Source organism: Bombina bombina, chromosome 6, assembly GCF_027579735.1.
Source record: "Bombina bombina isolate aBomBom1 chromosome 6, aBomBom1.pri, whole genome shotgun sequence".
Taxonomy (NCBI): domain Eukaryota; kingdom Metazoa; phylum Chordata; class Amphibia; order Anura; family Bombinatoridae; genus Bombina; species Bombina bombina.
In genome coordinates this window covers 955,474,899-955,499,290 of record NC_069504.1, presented here as the reverse complement: position 1 = coordinate 955,499,290, position 24,392 = coordinate 955,474,899, and the positions used below count along the sequence as shown (strand labels likewise).

General features: G+C 38.3%; 1 protein-coding gene across 1 annotated transcript in view; it reads right to left on the bottom strand.

The window, feature by feature from the left end:
* LOC128664790 (protocadherin gamma-A11-like) overlaps positions 1 to 24,392 on the bottom strand; it is a 294,491-nt gene that overhangs the window by 119,865 nt on the left and 150,234 nt on the right. The window contains exons 3-4 of the mRNA XM_053719593.1: positions 8,528 to 8,586; positions 6,359 to 6,444 (exon numbers count right to left, since the gene is read on the bottom strand). Of these exons, the coding sequence (XP_053575568.1) occupies positions 6,359 to 6,444; positions 8,528 to 8,586 (145 nt within the window). The remainder of the gene's footprint in view (positions 1 to 6,358; positions 6,445 to 8,527; positions 8,587 to 24,392) is intronic.

The following is a 24,392-nucleotide window of genomic DNA, read 5'->3' as shown; positions in this document are numbered from 1 at the left end:
AGGGACAAAAGATGTTCCCGAATCCTGTCCTTTAAGCCCCTAGAGGTGAGACCTACATATTGAAAATTACAGTGTAAACAGGTGATAAGGTAGACAACAAAGTTTGAACTACAATTAATACGTCCCTGAATATTATATATTTTTCTAGTATTTGTGGACTGAAAAGTGTCTCCTACCATAGCAAAATCGCAACTTTTACATGGCCTCACACCACACTTGTAAAAGCCACATTTTTTAGAAAGCCAATTGTTGGTTTTACCTGTCTGTATAGTGGCTTTAGTATTGGAGTGTGAACCTGAATTTTTGTTTATTCTATCACCTATAGTATCTGATCTATAGGAGATAAACTTGCAGTTTTTCGACAGAGATCTTAAATCATCATCCATATCTAAAAGGGGTAACCTTCTCTTGATAATATTACATATAGCATGATATTGATTGCTATATTTGGTTATAAAGTTAACACTATTACTACTCTGATTTCTGGCATCGTATCTATCAATGGGGGAGAGATTGGGCGAATGGGTAGATGCACAGCTACAGCCTATAGTCCAATCATTACCTGGGTTTCTGAGAGACACTAAACATTTACTTAGATCCATACAACAGTTTGAATGGAAGGAGGGTTATGTTTTTTCCACAATAGATGCAGTTTCTTTATATTCATGCATACCGCATGAACAAGGATTAAATGCTGTACAGAGAATGCTTGTCAGATATTCTGGGTATGATGACAGATTAATTGATTTTATATTGGAAGCTATCTCATTTTTACTACACCATAACTACTTTATGTATAATGGTGAGTTCTATCTGCAACTTAGAGGGACAGCGATGGGGGCAAAATTTGCCCCCTCGTATGCCAATTTATATCTAGCTGATTTTGAAACCAGAAAGATCTTTGGAAATGAGAACTCTTATAAAGATAATATTAAGTTATATACCAGATATATCGATGATATTTTGATAATTTGGGGAGGTGAAGAAAATAATTTGAAGTATTTTGTTGATGATCTTAATTTAAATGACAACAACTTAAGTTTCACTTATAATGCTTCTAGAGACAATATACCATATCTAGATGTACTGATAGGACACAAAGATGAATCTATTGTCACTGAAGTTTATAGGAAAGATATCTCCGGGAATACTATTCTCAGAGCAGATTCATCACATCCCAGACATCTGAAAAAGGGGATCCCTAAAGGACAGTACATTAGGTTAATGCGTAATTGTAGCTCTTTGGATATGTATTGGAAACATGCTAGAAATTTGACTTCACGTTTGGTAGAAAGAGGTTATAATGTAAGAGAGCTAAATGATATTGCTGCTTTGGTGTCTGGCTTTGATAGAAGTAAATTACTCAAGGATAAACAAAAAACTAGATACGATGCCAGAAATCAGAGTAGTAATAGTGTTAACTTTATAACCAAATATAGCAATCAATATCATGCTATATGTAATATTATCAAGAGAAGGTTACCCCTTTTAGATATGGATGATGATTTAAGATCTCTGTCGAAAAACTGCAAGTTTATCTCCTATAGATCAGATACTATAGGTGATAGAATAAACAAAAATTCAGGTTCACACTCCAATACTAAAGCCACTATACAGACAGGTAAAACCAACAATTGGCTTTCTAAAAGATGTGGCTTTTACAAGTGTGGTGTGAGGCCATGTAAAAGTTGCGATTTTGCTATGGTAGGAGACACTTTTCAGTCCACAAATACTAGAAAAATATATAATATTCAGGGACGTATTAATTGTAGTTCAAACTTTGTTGTCTACCTTATCACCTGTTTACACTGTAATTTTCAATATGTAGGTCTCACCTCTAGGGGCTTAAAGGACAGGATTCGGGAACATCTTTTGTCCCTAGAGGCGGAGGTACCCAAAACTCCAGTGGCCAAGCATTTTTTTGAACATATTGATAAATTCAGGTATTTTCGGTTTCAAGGTATTGAACAGGTTAAAACTAACATCAGAGGAGGTGATAGATATAAGATTTTGAGCAAAAGAGAAATTTATTGGATTTATACCCTCAAAACGGGTTCCCCACTAGGAATAAATAAAATTAGTGACATCAAATTATTTATAGATGCTTAGTTTTATGAATATGTCCATTTAATATAGTAACTACTATATAAGGACTGATCTTTTACTATTGAGATTAGTTCAATATGTTTTCTCTCCTTATTTTTGCTAAGTTGTAACATTATGACATGTATTCACAGTTGCCGTAATATAACTAAGTTTGCATTTAACTTTTATATCTTTTTGGCTACTTTAATGTGTAACATGTGATTTAATTGTAACAACTTTCGCTTAACATTTTGTTTTCAGGGTTCCGAAATTCTTTACTTTGATTTAACTCATTTTAATAGAGGTGTTCTATTTAGTCTTAACTTGTAATATTATTATGTGATGTTTATAATGATATTGTAACATTTCTTATGTTGCTGCAAGAAAGTTAATGCTTAGAAGTTTATGGAGTGTAAAAGGTTAGGTCAGAGGTGAGACTTCTGTCTGCTAATTGGCTATTCAGATTTGTTACCTGAGATTTAACAGCTGCCTATAACACTTCTTTCCCAGCTCTGATGAACCGCTTGTGAAGCGGGAAACGCGTCAGCGGGGTTTGTTTGCTGTGCCTGAAATATTGTATGTACGCTTTGTAATATGTATTAAATTACGTTTTTACCTGCATATCTCTCAGCCATATTTTTACTACACTGTTGCGATACCTGTTTTCTCTTGGTAATCCTAAGTACAGTATATGTCTGCTCTGTATTGCAATATGCTTACATGTGGATCTTATTTGTGGACCTATGTATAGGCTTACCATAATTTGGGACCACCTGTCGCTGTGGTCAAGGGGCGTGGCGATTGCCAACCGGAAATAATTTTCTAAAAAACTCACAAATGCATCATTAAGTGGAACTAGATCATTCAGTTATATTAAAGTAGTTAGGGTTGGAAAAGTCAGAAGTTAAAGCATAAACTACTCAGAGATGGTAAGGATATGGCTATGCAAATTAGTATTTCTACATATATAGAGGAATTATATTAAATTGATCAATATACATGTTGGCATCTGTGTTCACAGTGTTAATTATCATTAGTATGACCAATGCAACAGCATGGTGCATATAAGGAGACACATACAGGCCTTGCAATTGTACAGGGATGGAGGTAGGTACTGTGAGATGGAAGCATTAAACTGCTGGTCTGTGTTCATGACCAGATTTTAGTAATAAAACTGAATGAACAGTCAGTAGTTGAAGAGCAGGGGCAGAATGCTCATTGATAGGAGACTACTGCTTGACCAGTCTGGGGCATAAATATAGAAACCCTAGGCCCCATAGCAAAATGTAAAAAACTGAGCTCCTCCTTTACACCCTTTTCTTTTCTTTATCACCCATATAAAAGATTAGTGATTTGATCTGTTGCACTTGAATGCTTCATTTGGGTGGACAACAAAGGCAAATTTGTTTAATCTTTATTAAAGGGACAGTATACACTCATTTTCATATAACTGCATGTAATAGACACTACTATAAAGAATAAGATGCACAGATACTGATATAAAAATCCAGTATAAAATGGTTTAAAAACTTACTTAGAAGCTGTCAGTTTAGCTCTGTTGAAAAGGTAGCTGGAAAGCCCACTGCAAGTGGCAAATAAGACACTCCCCCTCCCCCTTCTTTTGCATATGAAAAGACCCTTTACACAAACAGGAGCAAGCTGGAGAAGGTAGCTGACCGTATTCACATAAAACTTTGGGGCTTGGTTAGGAGTCTGAAAATCAGAGCAATGTTATTTAAAAATAAGCAAAACTATACATTTATTTAAAAAAAAATCTTTATGGGCTATATAAATAGATCATCTACAAAACATTTATGCAAAGAAAAAATGAGTGTATAATGTCCCTTTAAACCTCTCTGCGTCTGCTGTATAATAGAGAGAGAAGAGACAGAAAAAGATGTCTAATGCTGCTCCCTAGAGCTTTGGGAGGGATAACAACTACATTCCTCACATCCTAATGGATAAGCCTATAGTAACTAAAAGTCATTAGTGGCTAATGGTTGTGGTTGAGAGGTCAGCGCTAGTCTAGTGATGGGAGGTTAGAGTAGAAGCAGTCAGTAGTGAATTATAACTATTCACTTAGTATTCATGGTAAGCACTGACCCAAACAGTGAAAAGATTAGGATTTCACCATTTATTGATGGGAGTTGGAGACTGTACCAGTAAAATAAGAGAGTCTAGTTTTAGGAAATTAAGTGACGTAATTGTTGCTCCCAGTTGGTTGCATTTATTATTTACCTCCTAGTTTCAACGATTCAGTCCTTATGAGACTATGACCCAAATGAGTGATATTCACTGCTTGTGGCACAGTGATTACTGCTGATTCTGACTCACCAATTTCCTGAATCGATTATACTCACTCTGAGGGCAGGCATGGTAGTGTGTACGGGAGGTAGCTTGGATATTCCTGGTCTAATTCGCTCCTCTTCTGCCCTGTGTGCCTTTGTGCTACGGTTATTTTCAACTCTTTCCTGGTCCTGCTTTGCTTCCATTACTGACTCTCTTTGTGTCCTGGTTCAGTCTTTTCTTCCGTGATTATTACCAGTTCCTTATAGCCCCGGTTCTGCCCTGCACTGTCCCTGCTGCTGTCAGTGTTTTGTCAGATGACACCTTAAATTCCTCTCACTGCAGTGCATTTTTTGGATTGGATGAATAAAGCTATTTGGGCATGTCACTATTTGGGCATGTCACTGAGTGTGGCTTCCAATAGGAGGGTTGTGTGGTACTTGCAATTCATTTTGAGTTTAGAGGGAGCATTCAGGGACCTACATAGTATAGCATTTCTTGATAATACCGCCCATGTCAGCTATGCTAGCCAAATGCAATCAGAATGTAAAAAAAAATGGCTTTTGTATTTGTAATGCTGGCACCGACTGGGACAGAATGAACAAACGGGTGGGACACTGGGACAGCGCCTCAAAACAGGGACAATCCCAGTCAAACTGGGATGTCTGGTAAGCCTACCTATGTATCTCCTGTGGTGCAGTATGGAAATGTAAGTATCTGTGTCTCTCCTGTGGTGCAGTATGTGTGGTATAATATGCTAATATGTGGTGCAATATGCTAATGTATGCATCTGTGTCTGTTCTGTGATGCAGTATGCTAATGTGTGCATCTGTGTCTGTTCTGTGGTGCAGTATGCTAATGTGTGCATCTGTGTCTGTTCTGTGGTGCAGTATGCTGTGTGCATCTGTGTCTGTTCTGTGGTACAGTATGCTAATGTGTGCATGTGTGTGGTGGTGCAGTATGCTAATGTGTGCATCGATCTGTGTCTGTTTTGTGGTGCAGTATGCTAATATATGCATCTAGGTCTTTTCTGTGGTGCAGTATGCTAATGTGTGCATCTGTGTCTGTTTTGTGGTGCAGTGTGCTAATGTGTGCATCTGTGTCTTTTCTGTGGTGCAGTATGCTAATGCATGCATCTGTGTCTGTTCTGTGGTGCAGTATGCTAATGTGTGCATCTGTGTCTGTTATGTGGTGCAGTATGTTAATGTGTGCATCTGTGTCTGTTCTGTGGTATAGTATGCTAATGTGTGCATCTGTGTCTGTTCTGTCGTGCAGTATGCTAATGTGTGCACCTGTGTCTGTTCTGTGGTGCAGTATGCTAATGTGTGCATCTGTGTCTGTTCTGTGGTACAGTATGCTAATGTATGCATCTGTGTCTGTTCTGTGGTGCAATATACTAATGTGTGCATTTGTGTCTGTTCTGTGGTGCAGTATGCTAATGTGTGCATCTGTGTCTGTTCTGTGATGCAATATACTAATGTGTGCATCTGTGTCTGTTCTGTGGTGCAATATACTAATGTGTGCATATGTGTCTGCTCTGTGGTACAGTATGCTAATGTGTGCATATGTGTCTGTTCTGTGGTACAGTATGCTAATGTGTGCATATGTGTCTGTTCTGTGGTACAGTATGCTAATGTGTGCATCTGTGTCTGTTCTGTGGTACAGTATGCTATTGTGTGCATCTGAGTCTGTTCTGTAGTGCAATATGCTAATGTGTGCCAGTGTATCTATCCTGTTTACAATATCTTAATAAGTGTGTGAGGGGGGGGGGGGGCAGTATACTGTGCAAATTTATGTCCCTACAGTGAATCATTATGCTGTCAACATGGCAGCATAAGATAAAAGCAGCACAACATAAACACAGCATTTATTACACTTAATATTAATAGGAACTCAAAATGCATTCAATTTGCTGGTGCACCTATAAGCTCTACCCATATAACATAAACTATATTAACTATACAATTAGGAGGACACATATACTGACCAGAAACAGGGGAAACTAGTGTGCGCAGCCTGTCATGGTCTTTTTTCCCTCCTTTTCGAGTTCCAAGGTCTTCAAGACTTTGAGAACTAGAAATCAAGAACATATGAATATATCCATTTGTCTTCTGTTGGTAAATTTAAAAAAATATAAAATTAAATAAAAGATTGTGGTGGTCTTTTATAGATTTTTTAAAAATGGCAACCGTTTCAGCCTACAAGTAACCTTCATCAGAATCTACAGGAAGTCAGATACTTCATACTGTAATGCTTCATTAGAGGTATCAGAATGCTTGTTTTAACTTTGAAACAGTATATGTAGGGTCCACAAAAACATAAAACAGTTGCCAATATTTGTGGAATATTCCCAGTGAAACTTTGTAGCAGAACAATCTAGTAAGCAGGTTGCGGGAATATTGAACACACCCACTATCCATTCGCCCACTCTGATCTGCTTTAAATGCCCAATGTAAATTGTACACAGTATGCACAAATTATGTCATTTTGCATTAATTAATCTAACTTGTAAACTTCAGAGACTTGTGGATGCCAATTCACCAAATTACAGATATTATTTTATAATTTTGCTGTTGAAATGTAAAGTGCAGTAAACGCAAGCAAATATATACATTACATCTTCACAAACGTCATTTTTTATTCCAATAGTCAGACATCTTTGGCAAGCCCACACCTCAGTGCAGAATTGGTACAGACTCCCAGGATAATTACCACAAGGGAAAGGAGGCCAAAAATAGGAACTGTCCCTGGAAACTTGGGACAGATAGAAATTACGGTAATGGAAGGTATAAAACAATAAAGTGGTAAGAAAAGGTTATCAGTATGCATTTACGTCCTTATATAGAGTAGAAAAGCACCTCATCTGCACAACCACAGAAAAAAGCAGATTTTCTTCTTTTTCAGACACAAAAAACAAATGAGTGTACACTTAAAGCAGCATCATAAAAACAAGTTTATATATTTCAGCAAATGCATTGCCTTCTTCAGGGCAAGATTAAACAATCATTATATAACCGTTATCTGTTTTTATGAATGAATGTTATTTACATGCATTTAAACCTTGGACTATGCTTGTGTAATTCTTCCTGGCGTTTTACCCATTACCGTACTACTATATGTCTACTCCTCCAAGAGGAGGTGTGCAATGACGAGCATGTGAGTTTCACATATTGCCAACAGTCACGATTTCCCCACTTCACTAGTTTTTGGCCTCCTGACCCTTAGCATAACTATCCCAGGTGTCTGTCCTACATTATATAAATCTGTCATGTGATATAGATTTCCATAGAGTTTAAATCAGACATGAGGTCTTAATTAGTTTTATGCATATATTTATAGTTACATGACACCAGCACAAAAATAAAATACAGCCTTGCCATGCCCACTGCACACCCACTGTCCTACCCCTCCCACCGTGGCTCCACCCACAAACATAGGAGGGCCACAACAAACAAGATCCCTCACCATCTTGTCCCAGAAACCCTTGGTGAAATGTTGGTAGGCAATGCATCTGTAAATCTCTTGCAGTTTAGAGATTAGCATGAATAATACAATCTAATGGGGGGGGGGTTATATGGTGTGCAATTTTCATTGTGTGTTTTGGGACAGAAACTGTTGGTGGGAGGGGCCAATTCTTCCATAACCTGTTTACTCAATTGTAGTGCAGCAAAGTGTCCCGGGAAAAAAAAAATTCCAAATGTGGGCAACTATGGTTTAAAAATGTTACAGATAATTTGTAAACATTTTACTTATAATTTAAATAATATGTTAAGAGCATTTTATTATTGTGCTGTTGCTGGCAGATAACTATGTGTTGAACCGCTGCAAATTGATTAAACACATAGTTAAATCAGCTCCAGAGCAGCAATGCACTACTTGGATGCACTACTTGAACACATGAGCCAATGACAAGAGACAAGTGTGTAGCTACCAATTGCCAGCTAGCGTCAATTAGTGCATTGCTGCTGCTGAGGATATGTACATATGCTTTTCATAAACACATACCAACAGAATTATGTAAATGTGATAATAGAAGTGTCTTTAAATTGCATTCTCTATCTAAATCATGACAGATCATTTTGAGTATACCTTTAAATTTAGGAACCCTAGCAAAAAAAATGAATGACATATTTACATAGGATTTATTACAATATACCTTTTTAGGCTTGGTTTTTGTTCCTTTTGGGGTGACCAGTCAGTGTTAGGAAGCTTGATCTGTAAAACAAAACCAGCAAAACAATAAAACATATATAACACATTCTGCTATTATTTTTTAAATACTGCTTAGAACAGTGTATTCTCAGCTCCAATCTTATCATGACCCCCAACTGGCAAGATTTTTAGCATATCACTGCATGACACCAATTTGCATACACTCAGCCTTAATTACATTTAAATGGAGATGATTTGCAGGTGCCTTGGTTGCAATGAAAAACTGAATCAGTGGAGGAATAGATTTGAACAGTGAATAATAAGAAATTATATTGTAGTGAATCCTGAAAAGAAAAATCAGATTTTCAAGGAATATCATAAAGTCAGACATTATGCATTGTGAGACCATTAGCATTTTATGAAATATGAATTTGTGGCAAAAAAGAATGAGTTATTAGTTTGACCTTTAGCTCTAAATGTATATTTTTTTTTTTTACCTTGCAAGAGACGCTATCAATATACCTTATGTGCCTCTCAAGGGACGCTTAATCCCTTTGCTGCAACACATTGCTATGCAAAAAAAGCCAGTGAATTACTTGACGTGCTGAGATAATATATGAATGTTTGATAAAGCTAGGCCTTTGAGTTCAGACTATTGTATAGAAAGTATAAATAAATCCCATCATGCAGAGCAGTTCTGAAGCATAAAGATATAGAAATCCTAGCATGTCTGTGGCCCTCCAGGACTTGACTAGGAAATCCCTGCTTTAGATTTGCTAAATATCATTTTATTTGACATGGCACTAGTGAAAGCAACAGAATAATTTAGTTATACAATGCTCTAATTTGTTAAAGGGATATGAAACTCAATTTTTAGCACGTGCAATTTTAAAGTGAATGTAAACTCTGATGATAAAGTGCTCGTTTTTTAAAAATTCGATTAAAAACAGGGGCACTTTAATTCTTCAAAATTTACATTTCACTCGTGTTGTGAAAATACTTACCTTTTAATCTTGACAGCCGCTCCAGCTTCCCCTGGTTGTCGCAAGCCTCTTCCTACGTCAGAAATGACGGATCGGACATCCTCCAATCACGGCTTCCCCCTCCGGGAGAATCAGTGTCTAATTCAACTCCGTGATTGGAGGAAGCCGGATTCCTCATTTTAGACCCAGAGAGAGGCTTTGGAAGCGATGCAGCGGTTGTCAAGATTAAAAGGTAAGTATTTTCACAACACGAGTGAAATGTAAATTTTGATAAATTAAAGTGCCCCCGTTTTTAATCAAATTTTTAAAAAACTGGGCACTTTATCATCAAAATTTACATTCACTTTCTACTACATGCAACTTTCTAATTTACTACAATTATCCATTTTTCTTTGTTCTCTTTGTATCTTTATTTGTAAGAGCAGGAATGTAAGCTTAGGAGCCAGTCCATTTTTGGTTCAGTACCCTGAGTAGTGCTTGGTGACTACAATAGTTAAAATTGCCAGTGGGACATGTATAATGGGCTAATGTACTGTTGTTCTTCCACATAATTACTAAGGTTTTCATTGGGAATATTGTACTCACATCATTATTGCAGTGACCAAAATATTACAGTCACAATATCACTATGACCAGAATGTGGCAGGCAGTATTACCATTGGTGGGGGAGGCAAACTCTTATTAAAGATTTGAATGCTCACTAAAGCCAACCCGTAACAAGAACTCTAACTAAACACCTGAGATCAATATCGCAAGCATGATGCACTTAGACTTGAATGTCACAGCCAACAATATCTTACATAACCTTAACGCCAATACCTTACACAAAGTTTACCTGAGACTAAGATTTTTTACTCAATCATTCGTTCACCGTGATGTCATGGACAGCAAGATCTTAGCATGCATGAGATCTTAATTTATGACAATGCCACTTAAAAGACCATTCAATACAGTAGAATTGCATAATCAGCAAATGCATAATAAAAAAGACAATGCAAAAGAAATTGGTCAGTTAGTTCAATTATCCTTCCCCCTGCATCATGTGACAGCCATCGGCCAATCACAAAATTCATATATGTTTATACTGTGAATTCTTGCACATGCTCAGTAAGAGCTGGTACCTCTCAAGGTGTGCATTTAAAAGATTGTGCACATTTTGACAATGGAAGACTTTAAATTGAATCATGAATGTTTAATTTTTACTTTAGTGTTCCTTTAAATGGCATTAACATTTAAAGCATGTTGATATTTGAATGTATCCCCAATTCTATACCATTGTGTTACCCTCCAATACATTTTATTTAGCACTCAACTTCTCTAAAAAAATAATTGTGTCTGAACCAGAGAGATTTTTTTCAGTAGTTTGATCTACATCTCCAAGTATCATTTGTGCTCCCAGAGATGTAGGAAACAAATCCTGTATGTAAATGACTTACAGACATCCTTGCACTGGATGTTACAAGGCAGATCTTGTACAGTCCAAAACAGTCACAGGTGCATAGCTAAAGCCTTGCTCATTTGAACGTAGTTTATATCTAAGAAAGTAGTTTGTATATAAAAACAGTACCTATTCTGTGTTTATTACTAGTGTTTTCAAAAGATGCACATGCATGCGCACTCGCTCAGAGACAGTCATGGACCCTTTCTCCCACTGCACTTGCAATAACAATTAGCATACAAGTAATTTATTACACATTCACACGCATGCACACTCACTCGCTCAAAGACAGAGAGTCATGGACCCTTTCTCCCACTGCACTTGCTATAAAAATTAGCATACAAGTAATTTATAAAACATTCACACGCATGCACACTCACTCGCTCAAAGACAGACAGTCATGGACCCTTTCTCCCACTGCACTTGCTATAATAATATGAATACCAGTAATTTATAAAACATTCACACGTATGCACACTCACTCGCTCAAATACAGACAGTCATGGACCCTTTCTCCCACTGCACTTGCTATAACAATTAGAATACAAGTAATTTATTACACATTCACACGCATGCACACTCACTCGCTCAAAGACAGAGAGTCCTGGACACTTTCTCCCACTGCACTTGCTATAAAAATTAGCATACAAGTAATTTATTACACATTCACACGCATGCACACTCACTCGCTCAAAGACAGACAGTCATGGACCCTTTCTCCCACTGCACTTGCTATAAAAATTAGCATACAAGTAATTTATTAAACATTCACACGCATGCACACTCACTCGCTCAAAGACAAACAGTCATGGCCCCTTTCTCCCACTGCACTTGCTATAACAATATGACTACAAGTAATTTATAAAACATTCACACGCATGCACACTCACTCGCTCAAAGACAGAGAGTCATGGACCCTTTCTCCCACTGCACTTGCTATAACAATTAACATACAAGTAATTTATTAAAAATTCACACGCATGCACACTCACTCGCTCAAAGACAGACAGTCATGGACCCTTTCTCCCACTGCACTTGCTATAACAATTTGAATACCAGTAATTTATTAAAGGAATAGTCTAGTCAAAATTAAACTTTCATGATTCAGATAGAGCATGATATTTTAAGCAACTTTCTAATTTATTCCTATTATCAATTTTCTTCGTTCTCTTGGTATCTTTAGTTGAATATAAGCTTAGGAGCTGGTCCATTTTTGGGTCAGCACCGGGGTAGTGTTTGCTGATTGGTGGCTACATTTAGACACCAATCAGAAAGTGCTAACCAGGTGCTGAACCAAAATTGGGCCAGCTCCTATGCTTATATTCTTCTTTTTCAACTAAAGATACCAAGCGAACAAAGCAAAATTGGTAATAGGAGTAAATTAGAAAGTTGCTTAAAATTGCATGCTCTATATGAATCATGAAAGTTTAATTTTGACTAGACTATTCCTTTAAAGATGCACACTCGCTCTATCAAAGAAGACAGTCATTGACCCTTTGTACCAATACACTTATTATCACAATTAGAAGACCAGTAATTTGTTGGTTAAGGGTCCTTGTAATTCATGGTGAAAACATCATCCGCACTCCATCTTTACTGTAATTGACAATAGAACTCCTAAAAAATACATGTAGTGTAATGTCCCTGTTTGTCATTGTTCACCAACTTGTTGTACAGAGGCTACTGCAATACTAGCACTGCTCATTGATCTAGTCTTATATCACACACAACTTTGTGCTGTATTTTGTAGTCTGCTTCAACCTTCTCCATATTGGTTGTTGATTAAGGGGAAAAACTGTGACAAATCTAGGTGATTGGGAAAATTTGTGAAAAACAAACATTTCTATCTCACCTCTTTCTTTGAGTGACAGTTTTAAAGTAAGTTCCAATGTTTGATTTCAATTTAGTTTAATGTTCAGTTATTTGACCTTGTGAGTAAAGAGGTCAACACTGTGCTTTACTCCTCTGTATTTCCTCTGAAGGCAACGCTGTGTCTCCATCTAGCACAGATATATTTTCTTTGTTGTTAAGTGGAGGAACCAGAGGTTCTCATTCTTAGCATCCATACAATATCTTGATTATGCAAAGTCATTATGGTGACATAACACACAATGAAAAAGTGCCAAGGGACAGGGGCGTAACTACAGGGATCTCAGAGGTCTCAACTGAGACAGGGCCCACACACCTAGGAGCACTTTCTGGTCCTTCAGTCAGTAGTTGTGTTCCTACAGGCATTCCTAAATAACTGGTTTTAAAAATAGTCTATGAGTTTGAAAATGTTCTGTAGTAAGAACATTGAATGTGTATTTTTCATAAGGGTCCTGTTTTAAATTAATATAGCAACCCTATACATGCAGTTCATGTGTTGTCTGAGCTCCACCTGCACCATGTCTGGAGTGGACCCTCTCTGTGCCACTCTTTCTGCTAAATGTGGTTCACAGCATACCGAAAGTGTATGATTTAACCTTTGCAAATATGGTGGCAGGGTTTCAAGATGCTGTCTTACAGAAAAATCTGTCACAATATTCATACTGGAAGGCTTTACAAGTGTATATTTTCTGGCATGTCACAGAGAAGCGGCAAATCTTGTTCCTATGTGCACAGTATGTGCTCTGGGGCCCAGTGACATTTATTTATGCCCTTCCCAGGCATAAATAAATGCTTAAAGGCATATGAGACTCCTTGTTTGCAAGAGAGGAGTCTGTCACTCTAACATGCAGATGGTAGCTATGAGAACATCAAATACCTGAAGCAGCAGGTTTTGTTTGAGGTGCCCCATCTATTTTACCAAGAGCAACAAGTAAGAAACGGGAGAAGCCCCTCTACCAAATGAGTGGTCACTTTTCCCCACAGGATGCAAGTGATCACCATAATCTTTATTTGACTGCATATGGGTCCAAACAAGAGAATGTTTATGCCATAAGTAAACCCTGCATCATGGTAACAACTATGCAGGGGTAGCAATACAGGCTTAGGTAGCAATATTGTAAGATCATCTGTTCACATCTCTTAAGTGAACATTTATAAGTGAGGAACAACGAATTATACAAGACTATACTCACCACACTGCTGTTTACTAACTAACAAACCGCCTATTGATATCTGCTAAGGAATGCTGAGTTAACCAACTCTCTCTTCTGCTTTCAGGTATGTGAATTGGGTGCATTCAAATCCTGCCAATTTTCCATTTTTCTGTGTCATTTGTACTACAAGTCTCTCTTTGGTGTGTGAATTGGGTCCCTACATTCAAATCCTGGCAATTTTCCCTGTTTCTGTGTCATTTGTACTACAAGTCTCTCTTTGGTATTTGAATTGGGTCCCTGCATTCAAATCCTGCCAATTTTCCCTGTTTCTGTGTCATTTGTACTACAAGTCTCTCTTTGGTATTTGAATTGGGTCCCTGCATTCAAATCCTGCCATTTCCCCTGTTTTGTGTGTAATCTTTATTGCAAGCCTCTCTTTTTGCATTTGTCTGTATAATTAATTATGCTGATAAGTGAGGAACAACGAATTATACAAGAAATGGACAAGGATTGGACAAGGGATAAGGCAAGTTCTGTTTTTATACTGAGTTTTATACATTATCTGACTATTTTGTAAAAATGCTAAATATCTTCATATTCCTTTTTGCCACCTTTTGTCTGTTTAACAAACTACTTCACTCAATTACTCCTTACCCCTCACCACCTGCCCTGCTCATTAGCCCATCTCTCTTAACCTCACCTTACTTCTGTATTCATGAACTTCACACATTCCTAAAGACTCTCTCTCCCACTTGCAACTCATCGCAAAAATCCACATCTCTTCTCATGTCACTCTCCCTCTTGCTCATACTAGCTGCTGGCGACATCTCCCCTAATCCTGGTCCCCAACATTTTCCTTGCCCTGCACACCCATGTGTACCCTACAATAGACTTCAAAAACAAAACTCTTGTAACCCTAATCTCATTCCTCTTGCATCTAAAGCCACCACCCCCTTCACTTGTGCACTTTAGAACTCTCGCTCTGTTTGCAACAAGCTCACTTCTATCCATGACCTCTTTATCTCCCACTTTCTCAATCTTCTGGCTCTCACAGAAACCTGTCCCTCTCCTTCAGACACTGCTTCCTCTGCTGCACTGTCACATGGGGGTCTCCACTTCAGCCACACTCCTAGGTCTGACAATAGACAAGGAGGTGGTGTTGGTATTTTACTTTCATCTTGTTTCACCTTTCAACAAATCCCTTCTCTTCCCTCACATTTTCTTCATTCGAAACACACATGATTCGCTTATTCTCTCCCCTCTCTATACGTGTTTGAGTCATATACCACCCCCTGGCTCCACAACTCTATTTCTAGATCACTTTGCCACCTGGCTACCTTACTTTCTTTCCTCAGATACCCCTGCCCTCATTCTCGGTGACTTAAACCTCCCTGTTGATAATCCCACTGCCTCCTCTGCAAAACAACTTCTGCAACTCACTTCCTCTTTTGGCCTGCAACAATGGACTGACTCTCCCACTCACAAAGATGGTCACTCCCTTGATCTGATTTTCAGCTATTGATGCACTATCCTCTTTCTGACCACCACCTCCTCACTTATACCATCACCTCCCTCCATACAACTCTCCCTCCTTCTACCCCCCACACTAAACTTCACAGAAGAATCAAGTAATTAGATCAGCAACAGCTCACTAGCTCTCTCGAACCTCTTCTCTCTTCCATCCCCTCTTTTTCCTGTCCTGATGAATCCATCTTCCACTATAACTCCACCCTTACATCAGTCCTTGATAACCTAGCCCCACCTACCATAGCTCGGAAAACATACACTCATCCTCAGCCCTGGCATACTCCTCTGACACGGTACCTACGCAGATGTTCCTATACTGCTGAGCGACACTGGAGGAAATCTCGGAGTTCTGCTGACTTTCTTCACTATAAATTCATCTTGAACTTTTACTATTCTGCCCTTAATCTATATAAGCAACACTACTTCTCTACTCTCATCTCTACTCTTTCTTCAAACCCGAAACGTCTGTTCTCCACATTCAATACTCTTCTCTGCCCACCCCCACCTCCCACCACAACTTCTCTCTTAGCCCAAGATTTTGCCACTCCTCACATTCAGTCCTTGGCTAAAGCCTGTCGCTTCCACCTTAAAAACATTGTTAAAATTAGACATTTCCTTACACAAGACACAACAAAGATTTTAATCCACTCTCTCATCCTTTCCTGCCTCGACTACTGCAACTCTATCCTCTCTGGTCTCCCTAGCTGCTGCCTAGCTTCTTTACAATCCATAATGAATGCCTCTACCATGCTCATCTTCCTCGCACGTCACTCTTCATCACCTCTCTGCCAATCCCTTCATTGGCTTCCTCTTGCCTCCTGGATTAAACACAAAATTCTCACTCTGACACACAAAGCCCTCAATTTCATTGCTCCCCCCTACATCTCAGACCTTGTCTACAGATACTCTCCCTCCAATCCCCTCCACTCCGCTCATGTTCTCCTACTCTCCTCCTCTCTTGTTACCTCCTCACATTCCAGTCTACAAGATTTCTCAAGACTGGCTCCCATCTTATGGAACTCTCTGCCTCGCTCCACAAGAATCTCCCCTAGTTTTAAAAGCTTCTAGTGATCCCTGAAGACTCTACTATTCAGGGACGCTTACAACCTACACTAACCTTCCTAACTCCATTGATATTCCCTAAAACCCCATAGCATGTAAGCCTATGAGCCCAGCTGTTTGTAGTTCACCTTCATAAGAGCCAACTACAACAGTGCAACTCTCGGCAGGACCCTCTACCCATTTGATCCCTGTAATCGTTTTTTTATATACCACCCATGTTCATAGCCCTGCGGAACCTGTTGGCGCTCTACAAATACCTGATAATAATAATAAGGGGGCAGGCTGCAGAGGCATAGATACAAGGTAATCACAGAGGTAAAAAGTGTATTATTATAACTGTGTTGGTTATGCAAAACTGAATAATGGGTAATAAAGGGATTATCTATCTTTCAAAACAACAACAATTCTGGTGTTGACTGTCCCTTTAAGCTTTCCATTCCTGCTTTTAAAAAAAAGATACCAAGGGAACAAAGAAACATTGATGATAGGAGTAAATTAGAATTTTGCTTAAAATTGCATGCTCTATCTGAATCGTGAAAGAAAAAAATTGGGTTTAGTGTCCCTTTAAAGGTTAACTTTTGTCTGAACTGCTAGGTGTTCTGTCTAAGTGTATTAGCTGATCTTTCAGCTAGAGGGGGATGTTGCAGAGTTTATAATAGTGACAGCAAGCAGTAAGTAGGGTCCCTTCCCTCCCAAGTTACAGGTGTTCAGTTTCCAGTTATGGTTGGAGTGGATGGAGTGTTCCAGTCGACAGCAGAGTGCAGAGATGCTGGCAATAGTCTCACTTTGGCTGAGGGCTAAATATTCATTCGGACCTTGGTAACAACAAAGTGCTGTAATTGTGCTCTTAGGGACCCTCCTTCGGAACTAACAGTCTTTTGGCCGAGGAACAGTTGTCTTAGCAGTTTGGGGGTCCCTCAACTCCAGTATTAATTGTAGGAGCATGGCGTCATGCATCCTGTTGTGGCAGCAGCAGGGTGTGACAAATCTGCGGTAGGCTCAGCCTGGCGGGGTGAAAGAGGAGGGGGACAAGGGAGCACATTCAACGTCAGCCACAAGGGCTGATGCTCGGTGGTTTCCTGCACGATCCCTCCTAAAAAGCCCTCCAGGCTGACGGAATGGGGTCACCCCCATTCCTTTAGGGTGATAGTGCCCCTTTCTTAGGAGTTGTAGGACAGGGAAGATCTCTAAGTTATTAAGTTATTTAAGTTAAGATTAAGTTATTGTTTAAATAAATACAACCCTTGTGCCTGGATGGGGAAGGGGTTTTTTCTCCCATAACTGGTGTTATTCAGTCGTCGGCCGTCATTTGAAGAGGATGCTTGAAGATGGACCCGCTCCGCTCCGGAAGGATGAAGATAGAAGATGCCGCCTGGATGAAGACTTCTGCCGCTTGGAGGACCTCTTCTGCCCAGATCGGATGAAGACTTCTGCCCCTCTGGAGGTCCACTTGTGCCCGGCTGGGTGAAGACGTCTCAAGGTAGGGTGATCTTCAGGGGGTTAGTGTTAGGTTTTTTTAAGGGGGGATTGGGTGGGTTTTAGAGTAGGGTTGGGTGTGTTGGTGGTGGGTTTTAATGTTGGGGGGGTATTGTATTTTTTTTTACAGGTGAAAGAGCTGATTACTTTGGGGCAATGCCCCGCAAAAGGCCCTTTTAAGGGCTATTTGTAATTTAGTATAGGGTAGGGAGGTAGGGAATTTTATTATTTTGGGGGGGCTTTATTATTTTATTAGGGGGATTAGATTAGCTGTAATTAGCTTAAAATTCTTGTAATTGTTTTTTTTTTCTGTAATTTAGTGTTTTTTTTTCATAATTTAGTTTAATTTAATTGTAATTAATTGTAGGTAGTTTAGGTAATTAGTTTAATGATAGTGTAGTGTTAGGTGTATGTAATTGTAACTTAGGTTAGGATTTATTTTACAGGTAAATTTGTACTTATTTTATCTAGGTAGTTATTAAATAGTTAATAACTATTTAATAATTATTGTACCTAGTTAAAATAAATACAAAGTTGCCTGTAAAATAAATATAAATCCTAAGATAGCTACAATGTAACTATTAGTTATATTGTAGCTAGCTTAGGGTTTATTTTATAGGTAAGTATGTAGCTTTAAATAGGATTAATTTATTTAATAGTAGCAAATTTATTTAATTTTATTTAAATTATATTTAAGTTAGGGGGTGTTAGGGTTAGGGTTAGACTTGGGGGCGGCAGATTAGGGGTTAATAAATGTAGGTAGGTGTCGGCGATGTTAGGGACGGCAGATTAGGGGTTAATAAAATTTAACTAATGTTTGCGAGGCGGGAGTGCGGCGGTTTAGGGGTTAATAAATGTATTAAAGTGACGGTGATGTCCGGTCGGCAGATTAGGGGTTAAATAATTTTATTATAGTGTTTGCGATGTGGGGGGGAGGCTCGGTTTAGGGGTTAATAGGTAGTTTATGGGTGTTAGTGTACTTTGTAGCACTTTAGTTAAGAGCTTTAAATTACAGCGTTAGCCCATAAAACTCTTAACTACTGACTTTTATATGCGGTAGGAGTCTGGACAGGAGATGGTCTACCGCTCACTTTTTAAGGCGATCGTAATACCGGCGTTAGGCAAATCCCATTAAAAAGATACGATACGCAATTGACGTAAGGGTATTTGCGGTATGCTAAAATCGCGGAAAAAAAGTGAGCGGTAGATCCTTTCCTGTCCGACTCGTAATACCAGTGGGCGTTAAAAAGCAGCGTTAGGACTCGTAATCTAGCCAATAGCTAGGTAATGCCATTTTTGATGAGGGCAGGGAAACTGATGTTAAATGTGAAACTATAAATTATGTGTGAAATAATTAGCTACTAACGACCCCCATATTGTTGTTTACTATGTGTGCTACAGAAAATGACAAAACAATTTTTTATTTTTTTTTGGCAGATCAAATGAAGAATTGTTCCCATATATCTGCCAATGTAAATTTTTGGTTTTTAATTGCTTGTTTTGCTGGGGGTGGGGGGGGGGGGAGAATATATAATTTGTTTCCACCATCCCCTCTCCACACAAAAAAAAACACCAAAAAAAAAACTAAAATTGATGTTTGAATACAATTAGTGCAAAGCAGAAATAATGCCTTCAGCGCATAGGATTAAATTGTCTCAGCAGTGAAAGGGTTAAGTATGTAAATATAGCTGTGCTGCGTTCTACATTAACACATACAATACATGGTTATAAAATTAAAAATAATAAAACATAAAGGCATACTCATGAATAATTCATATGACACAATTCTCTAGTGAGTGGTTGGCGTTATCCCCAACATGTAAACAGGATTTTTACAGAATACAGGATTAGTTTATTGTAAATAAAATGATGGATCAAAGCAGCGATGTGGCGTTTCACAATGCTATTTTACAGCAAATAATGCATTTCCAAATGAATGCAAGCATTTCTTTGAGGGTGTTGAAATAAACTGATGGTTATTCGTGTAACTTGACAACCATTAATTCTGATTCATGTGGCTTTATTTCCGCACAAAAAAGGAGCTGCTTAATTAGACCTTTCTATAAAAAAGAATAATAATAATACAATGCTGCCATCTAGTGGATATTATACGGTTTCAATTACAGAATGAGCAAACAGTTATACGGATATATTCAGCTAGAATACAAGAATAAACAAACTCAGTACATAAAATGTTTAAAATGAATTGCCCTCAAATTATTATTCAATGCATAAAAAATGAAAATACATTTTCATCCCATTTTGTGTCTTCATATTACAACATTGGTCACTTTTCGCATCCCATTTATCTGGTAACTTTGTAAGCATCACTTGTGCCTAAGTACAGAATACAGTTTATTGCATTCGATAATCCTTTACAACCAGGCACTAACATGCTTTCATGTTGTATATCATAATAATTTAGACAAATTATAATCAGAAATCCAATTAACAGCTTTTCACTTAGCCAACAAAAATAGTCCTGTTAATTAAGCTATCATTAAATCTGTTACCTCTTATAATGCAGACATATGCTGAAAAAGCACAAAGAAATTTGATTAAATAAATTCTAAGATTTTCTCTTTCAGGCTAATGTAATATTGTAATATTCATGTTGTTTAACATCTTCATTGCCAAAGTGGATTAAAATATATATTACTGCATTTTTCCTTGCTTGCCTGGCAGCCAAGGGGTTAACACTGCACTGCATTGGTTTAGAAAAAAAGCTTGCTATTAATACAACATACGTTTCTGTACAATTAGGATTTTTTTTTATTATTATTAAATAATCTATCAGTTCAAGCTGTTCAGTGTAAAAGGAACTAAATGAAAGTAGAAAATAACGGGGATGATATTTTAATTAATTTAGGAAGGATCCCTACAAAAATACCATGAATCTCTGCAAACAATATGTTCTGAGTACTGTGATATATTTGAAATAACATATACTTTTCTTTCTGTGTAATTATAGCCAAGTGGACAAGATTTGAATGACGCTTTCAACAACAAAAAAGTAACTTCTTGTTTCTATAATCATAGCATTTATTATGTTCATCTAACAGACAGTTGCAGGATTGTGCTTTTAGAAAGTACTCTGCCAACAGGGAGAGATTGCTATTATTATCTTTTATTAGTAAAGCACCAACAGTGATGTACAGTGATGTGCAGTGATGTTACTGATGTGCAGTGATGTGCAGTGATGTTACTGATGTGCAGTGATGCTACTGATGTGCAGTGATGTTACTGATGTGCAGTGATGTGCAGTGATGTTACTGATGTGCAGTGATATGCACTGATGTGCAGTGATGTTACTGATGTGCAGTGATGTGCAGTGTATACACACAGCAAAGGTTAACATAGAGTTAGGGGAAATTGATTTAAAGTTACATGTGCAATCAGGTTAAAAGGGAGAAAAAACACACTGGTCAGAGGATTAAAGCGACATTCAACACTGCCCACAACATTAATCTATGTTGAAAAACTATAAATAAAGATCAAGCTGCAACATGCCCCCTTTCTCTTACTTCCTGCCTTCACTGTTGAATAGTCTACGATAACTTAAAAATTGGTGTCCTAACATGGCTTCCTAACTCCCCCCACCGTGACGTATTCACCTTCTTTTTCAAACCAGCAGCCAATGATAGCCCATTCCTCGGACTGAAATCCAAGCGCGTTCACGGCCATTAGCGCATGCGCGATACACTAGGAACACTAAAAGCGGAACCATAATAAGCCAAGTTGTTTCCGTTGCGCTTATATTACGCATAGTACTCTATTTCGTTCTATTAGGTAAAACCCCTATCCGCATCAAGGGCCCGATCCGATATGCAGCGTTGCCCACAAATGCCGGCGACGCTGAATTTTGCACTGGTTTGGTATCCTATATACGGCGTAACCTAGAAGTTATGCCCATATATTTCTGCAGTCGCCCGTAGTTTTTTGGGCCATAGGCAGGTATACCAAACCCGCGCAGTTTGGTATCCAATATACAGCGTAATGACTTACGTGGCGAAAATGGAGATATCTTACTCCATTTTCACCTCGCCACAAAAAGCAGCCGTAGTAAGCCTTACACTGTCTATTGGAGCCCCGTAACTCCCTAAACTACCTGCCAAATAAACCTAACACCTAACGCATGCGCAATGTCTATCTACCTGTCAACCGCGATCTGCTAAATAAAACCTAACACCTAACGCATGCGCAATGTCTATCTATCTGTCAACCGCGATCCCCCGCCGCAATCCCTAATAAAATATTTAACCCCTAAACCGCCGCTCCCGGACCCCGCCGCCACCTACATTAACTACCCCCTAATGTGATCCACCTACACCGTTGCCAACTATATTAAACTACCCCCTAAAGTGAGCCCCTTACACCGCCGCCATCTACCTTACCTACCCCCTAAAGTGAGCCCCTTACACCGCCGCCATCTACCTTACCTACCCCCTAAAATGAGCTCCTACCCCGCCGCCATCTATTTTAAATTTATTAACCCCTAATTTAATCCCCCTACCCCGCCGCCACCTATATTAAATCAATTAACCCCTAATTTAATGCCCCTACCCGCCGCCACCTATATTAAATTAATTAACCCCTAATTTAATGCCTCTACCCCGCCGCCACCTATATTAAATTAATTAACCCCTAATCTAATCCCCCTACCCCGCCGCCAGCTATATTAAATTATTTAACCCCTAAAATACTAAACTATCCCTACCACTAAACCTAAGTCTAACCCTACAAATAGCCCTGAAAAGGGCTTTTTGTGTGGCATTACCCCAAAGTAAACTGCTCTTTTGCCAGCCCTTAAAAGGGCTTTTTGCGGGGCATGCCCCAAAGAAAACTGCTCTTTTACCAGCCCTAAAAAGGGCTTTTGGCGGGGCTTTGTCACAAGGTAATCAGCTCTTTTGCCTCTAATCTAAATTCCCCTACACAGCTGCCACCTATAATAAATGTATTAACCCCTAATCTAATCCCCCTACACCGCCGCCGCCTATATTAAACACATTAACCCCTAATCTAATCCACCTACACCGCCGCCAGCTATATTAACTATATTAATCCTAATTATATTAGGGTTAATATAGTTAATATAATTATTATATTATATATATTAACTATATTAACCCTAATTATATTAGGGTTAATATAGTTAATATCGTTATTATATTATATATTTATTAAGTATAATAACCCTATCTAACTCTAACATCCCTAACTAAACTCTTATTAAAATAAATCTAATATTAATAATATTAATGAAAATATTCCTATTCAAATCTAAATACTTACCTATAAAATATACCCTAAGATAGCTACAATGTAATTAATAATTACATTGTAGCTATTTTAGGGTTTATATTTATTTTACAGGTAACTTGGTATTTATTTTAACTAGGTACAATAGCTATTAAATAGTTAATAACTATTTAATAGCTACCCAGTTAAAATAATTACCAATTTACTTGTAAAATAAATCCTAACCAAAGTTACAAATGCACCTACACTATCAATAAATTAAATAAACTACAAATATCTAAAATAAAATACAATTAAATAAACTAAACTAAATTACAAAAAAACAAAACACTAAATTACAAAAAATAAAAAAAAGATTACAAGATTTTTAAGATAATTACACCTATTCTAAGCCCCCTAATAAAATAATAAAGCCCCCCAAAATAAAAAAAATTCCCTACCCTATTCTAAATTAAAAAAGTTCAAAGCTCTTTTACCTTACCAGCCCTTAAAAGGGCCTTTTGCGGGGCATGCCCCCAAAGAAAACTGCTCTTTTGCCTGAAAAAAAAAACACAATACCACCCCCCCAACATTACAACCCACCACCCACATACCCCTAATCTAACCCAAACCCCCCTTAAATAAACCTAACACTACCCCCCTGAAGATCTCCCTATCTTGTCTTCACCCAACCGGGCCGAACTCCTCATCCGATCCGGGCGATGTCTTTATCCAAGCGGCAGCAAAGTCTTCTTCCATCCGGCGGCATCTTCCATCAAGCGGCATCTTCAATCTTCTTTCTTCGCTCCTCCGACGCGGAGCATCCATCCCAGCCGACGACTGAACAACGAATGAGGTACCTTTAAATGACGTCATCCAAGATGGCGTCTGTCGAATTCCGATTGGCTGATAGGATTCTATCAGCCAATCGGAATTAAGGTAGAAAAATCTGATTGGCTGATTGAATCAGCCATTCAGATTCAAGTTCAATCCGATTGGCTGATTGGTTCAGCCAATCGGATTGAACTTGAATCAGATTTTTCTACCTTAATTCCGATTGGCTGATAGAATCCTATCAGCCAATCGGAATTCGACTGACGCCATCTTGGATGACGTAATTTA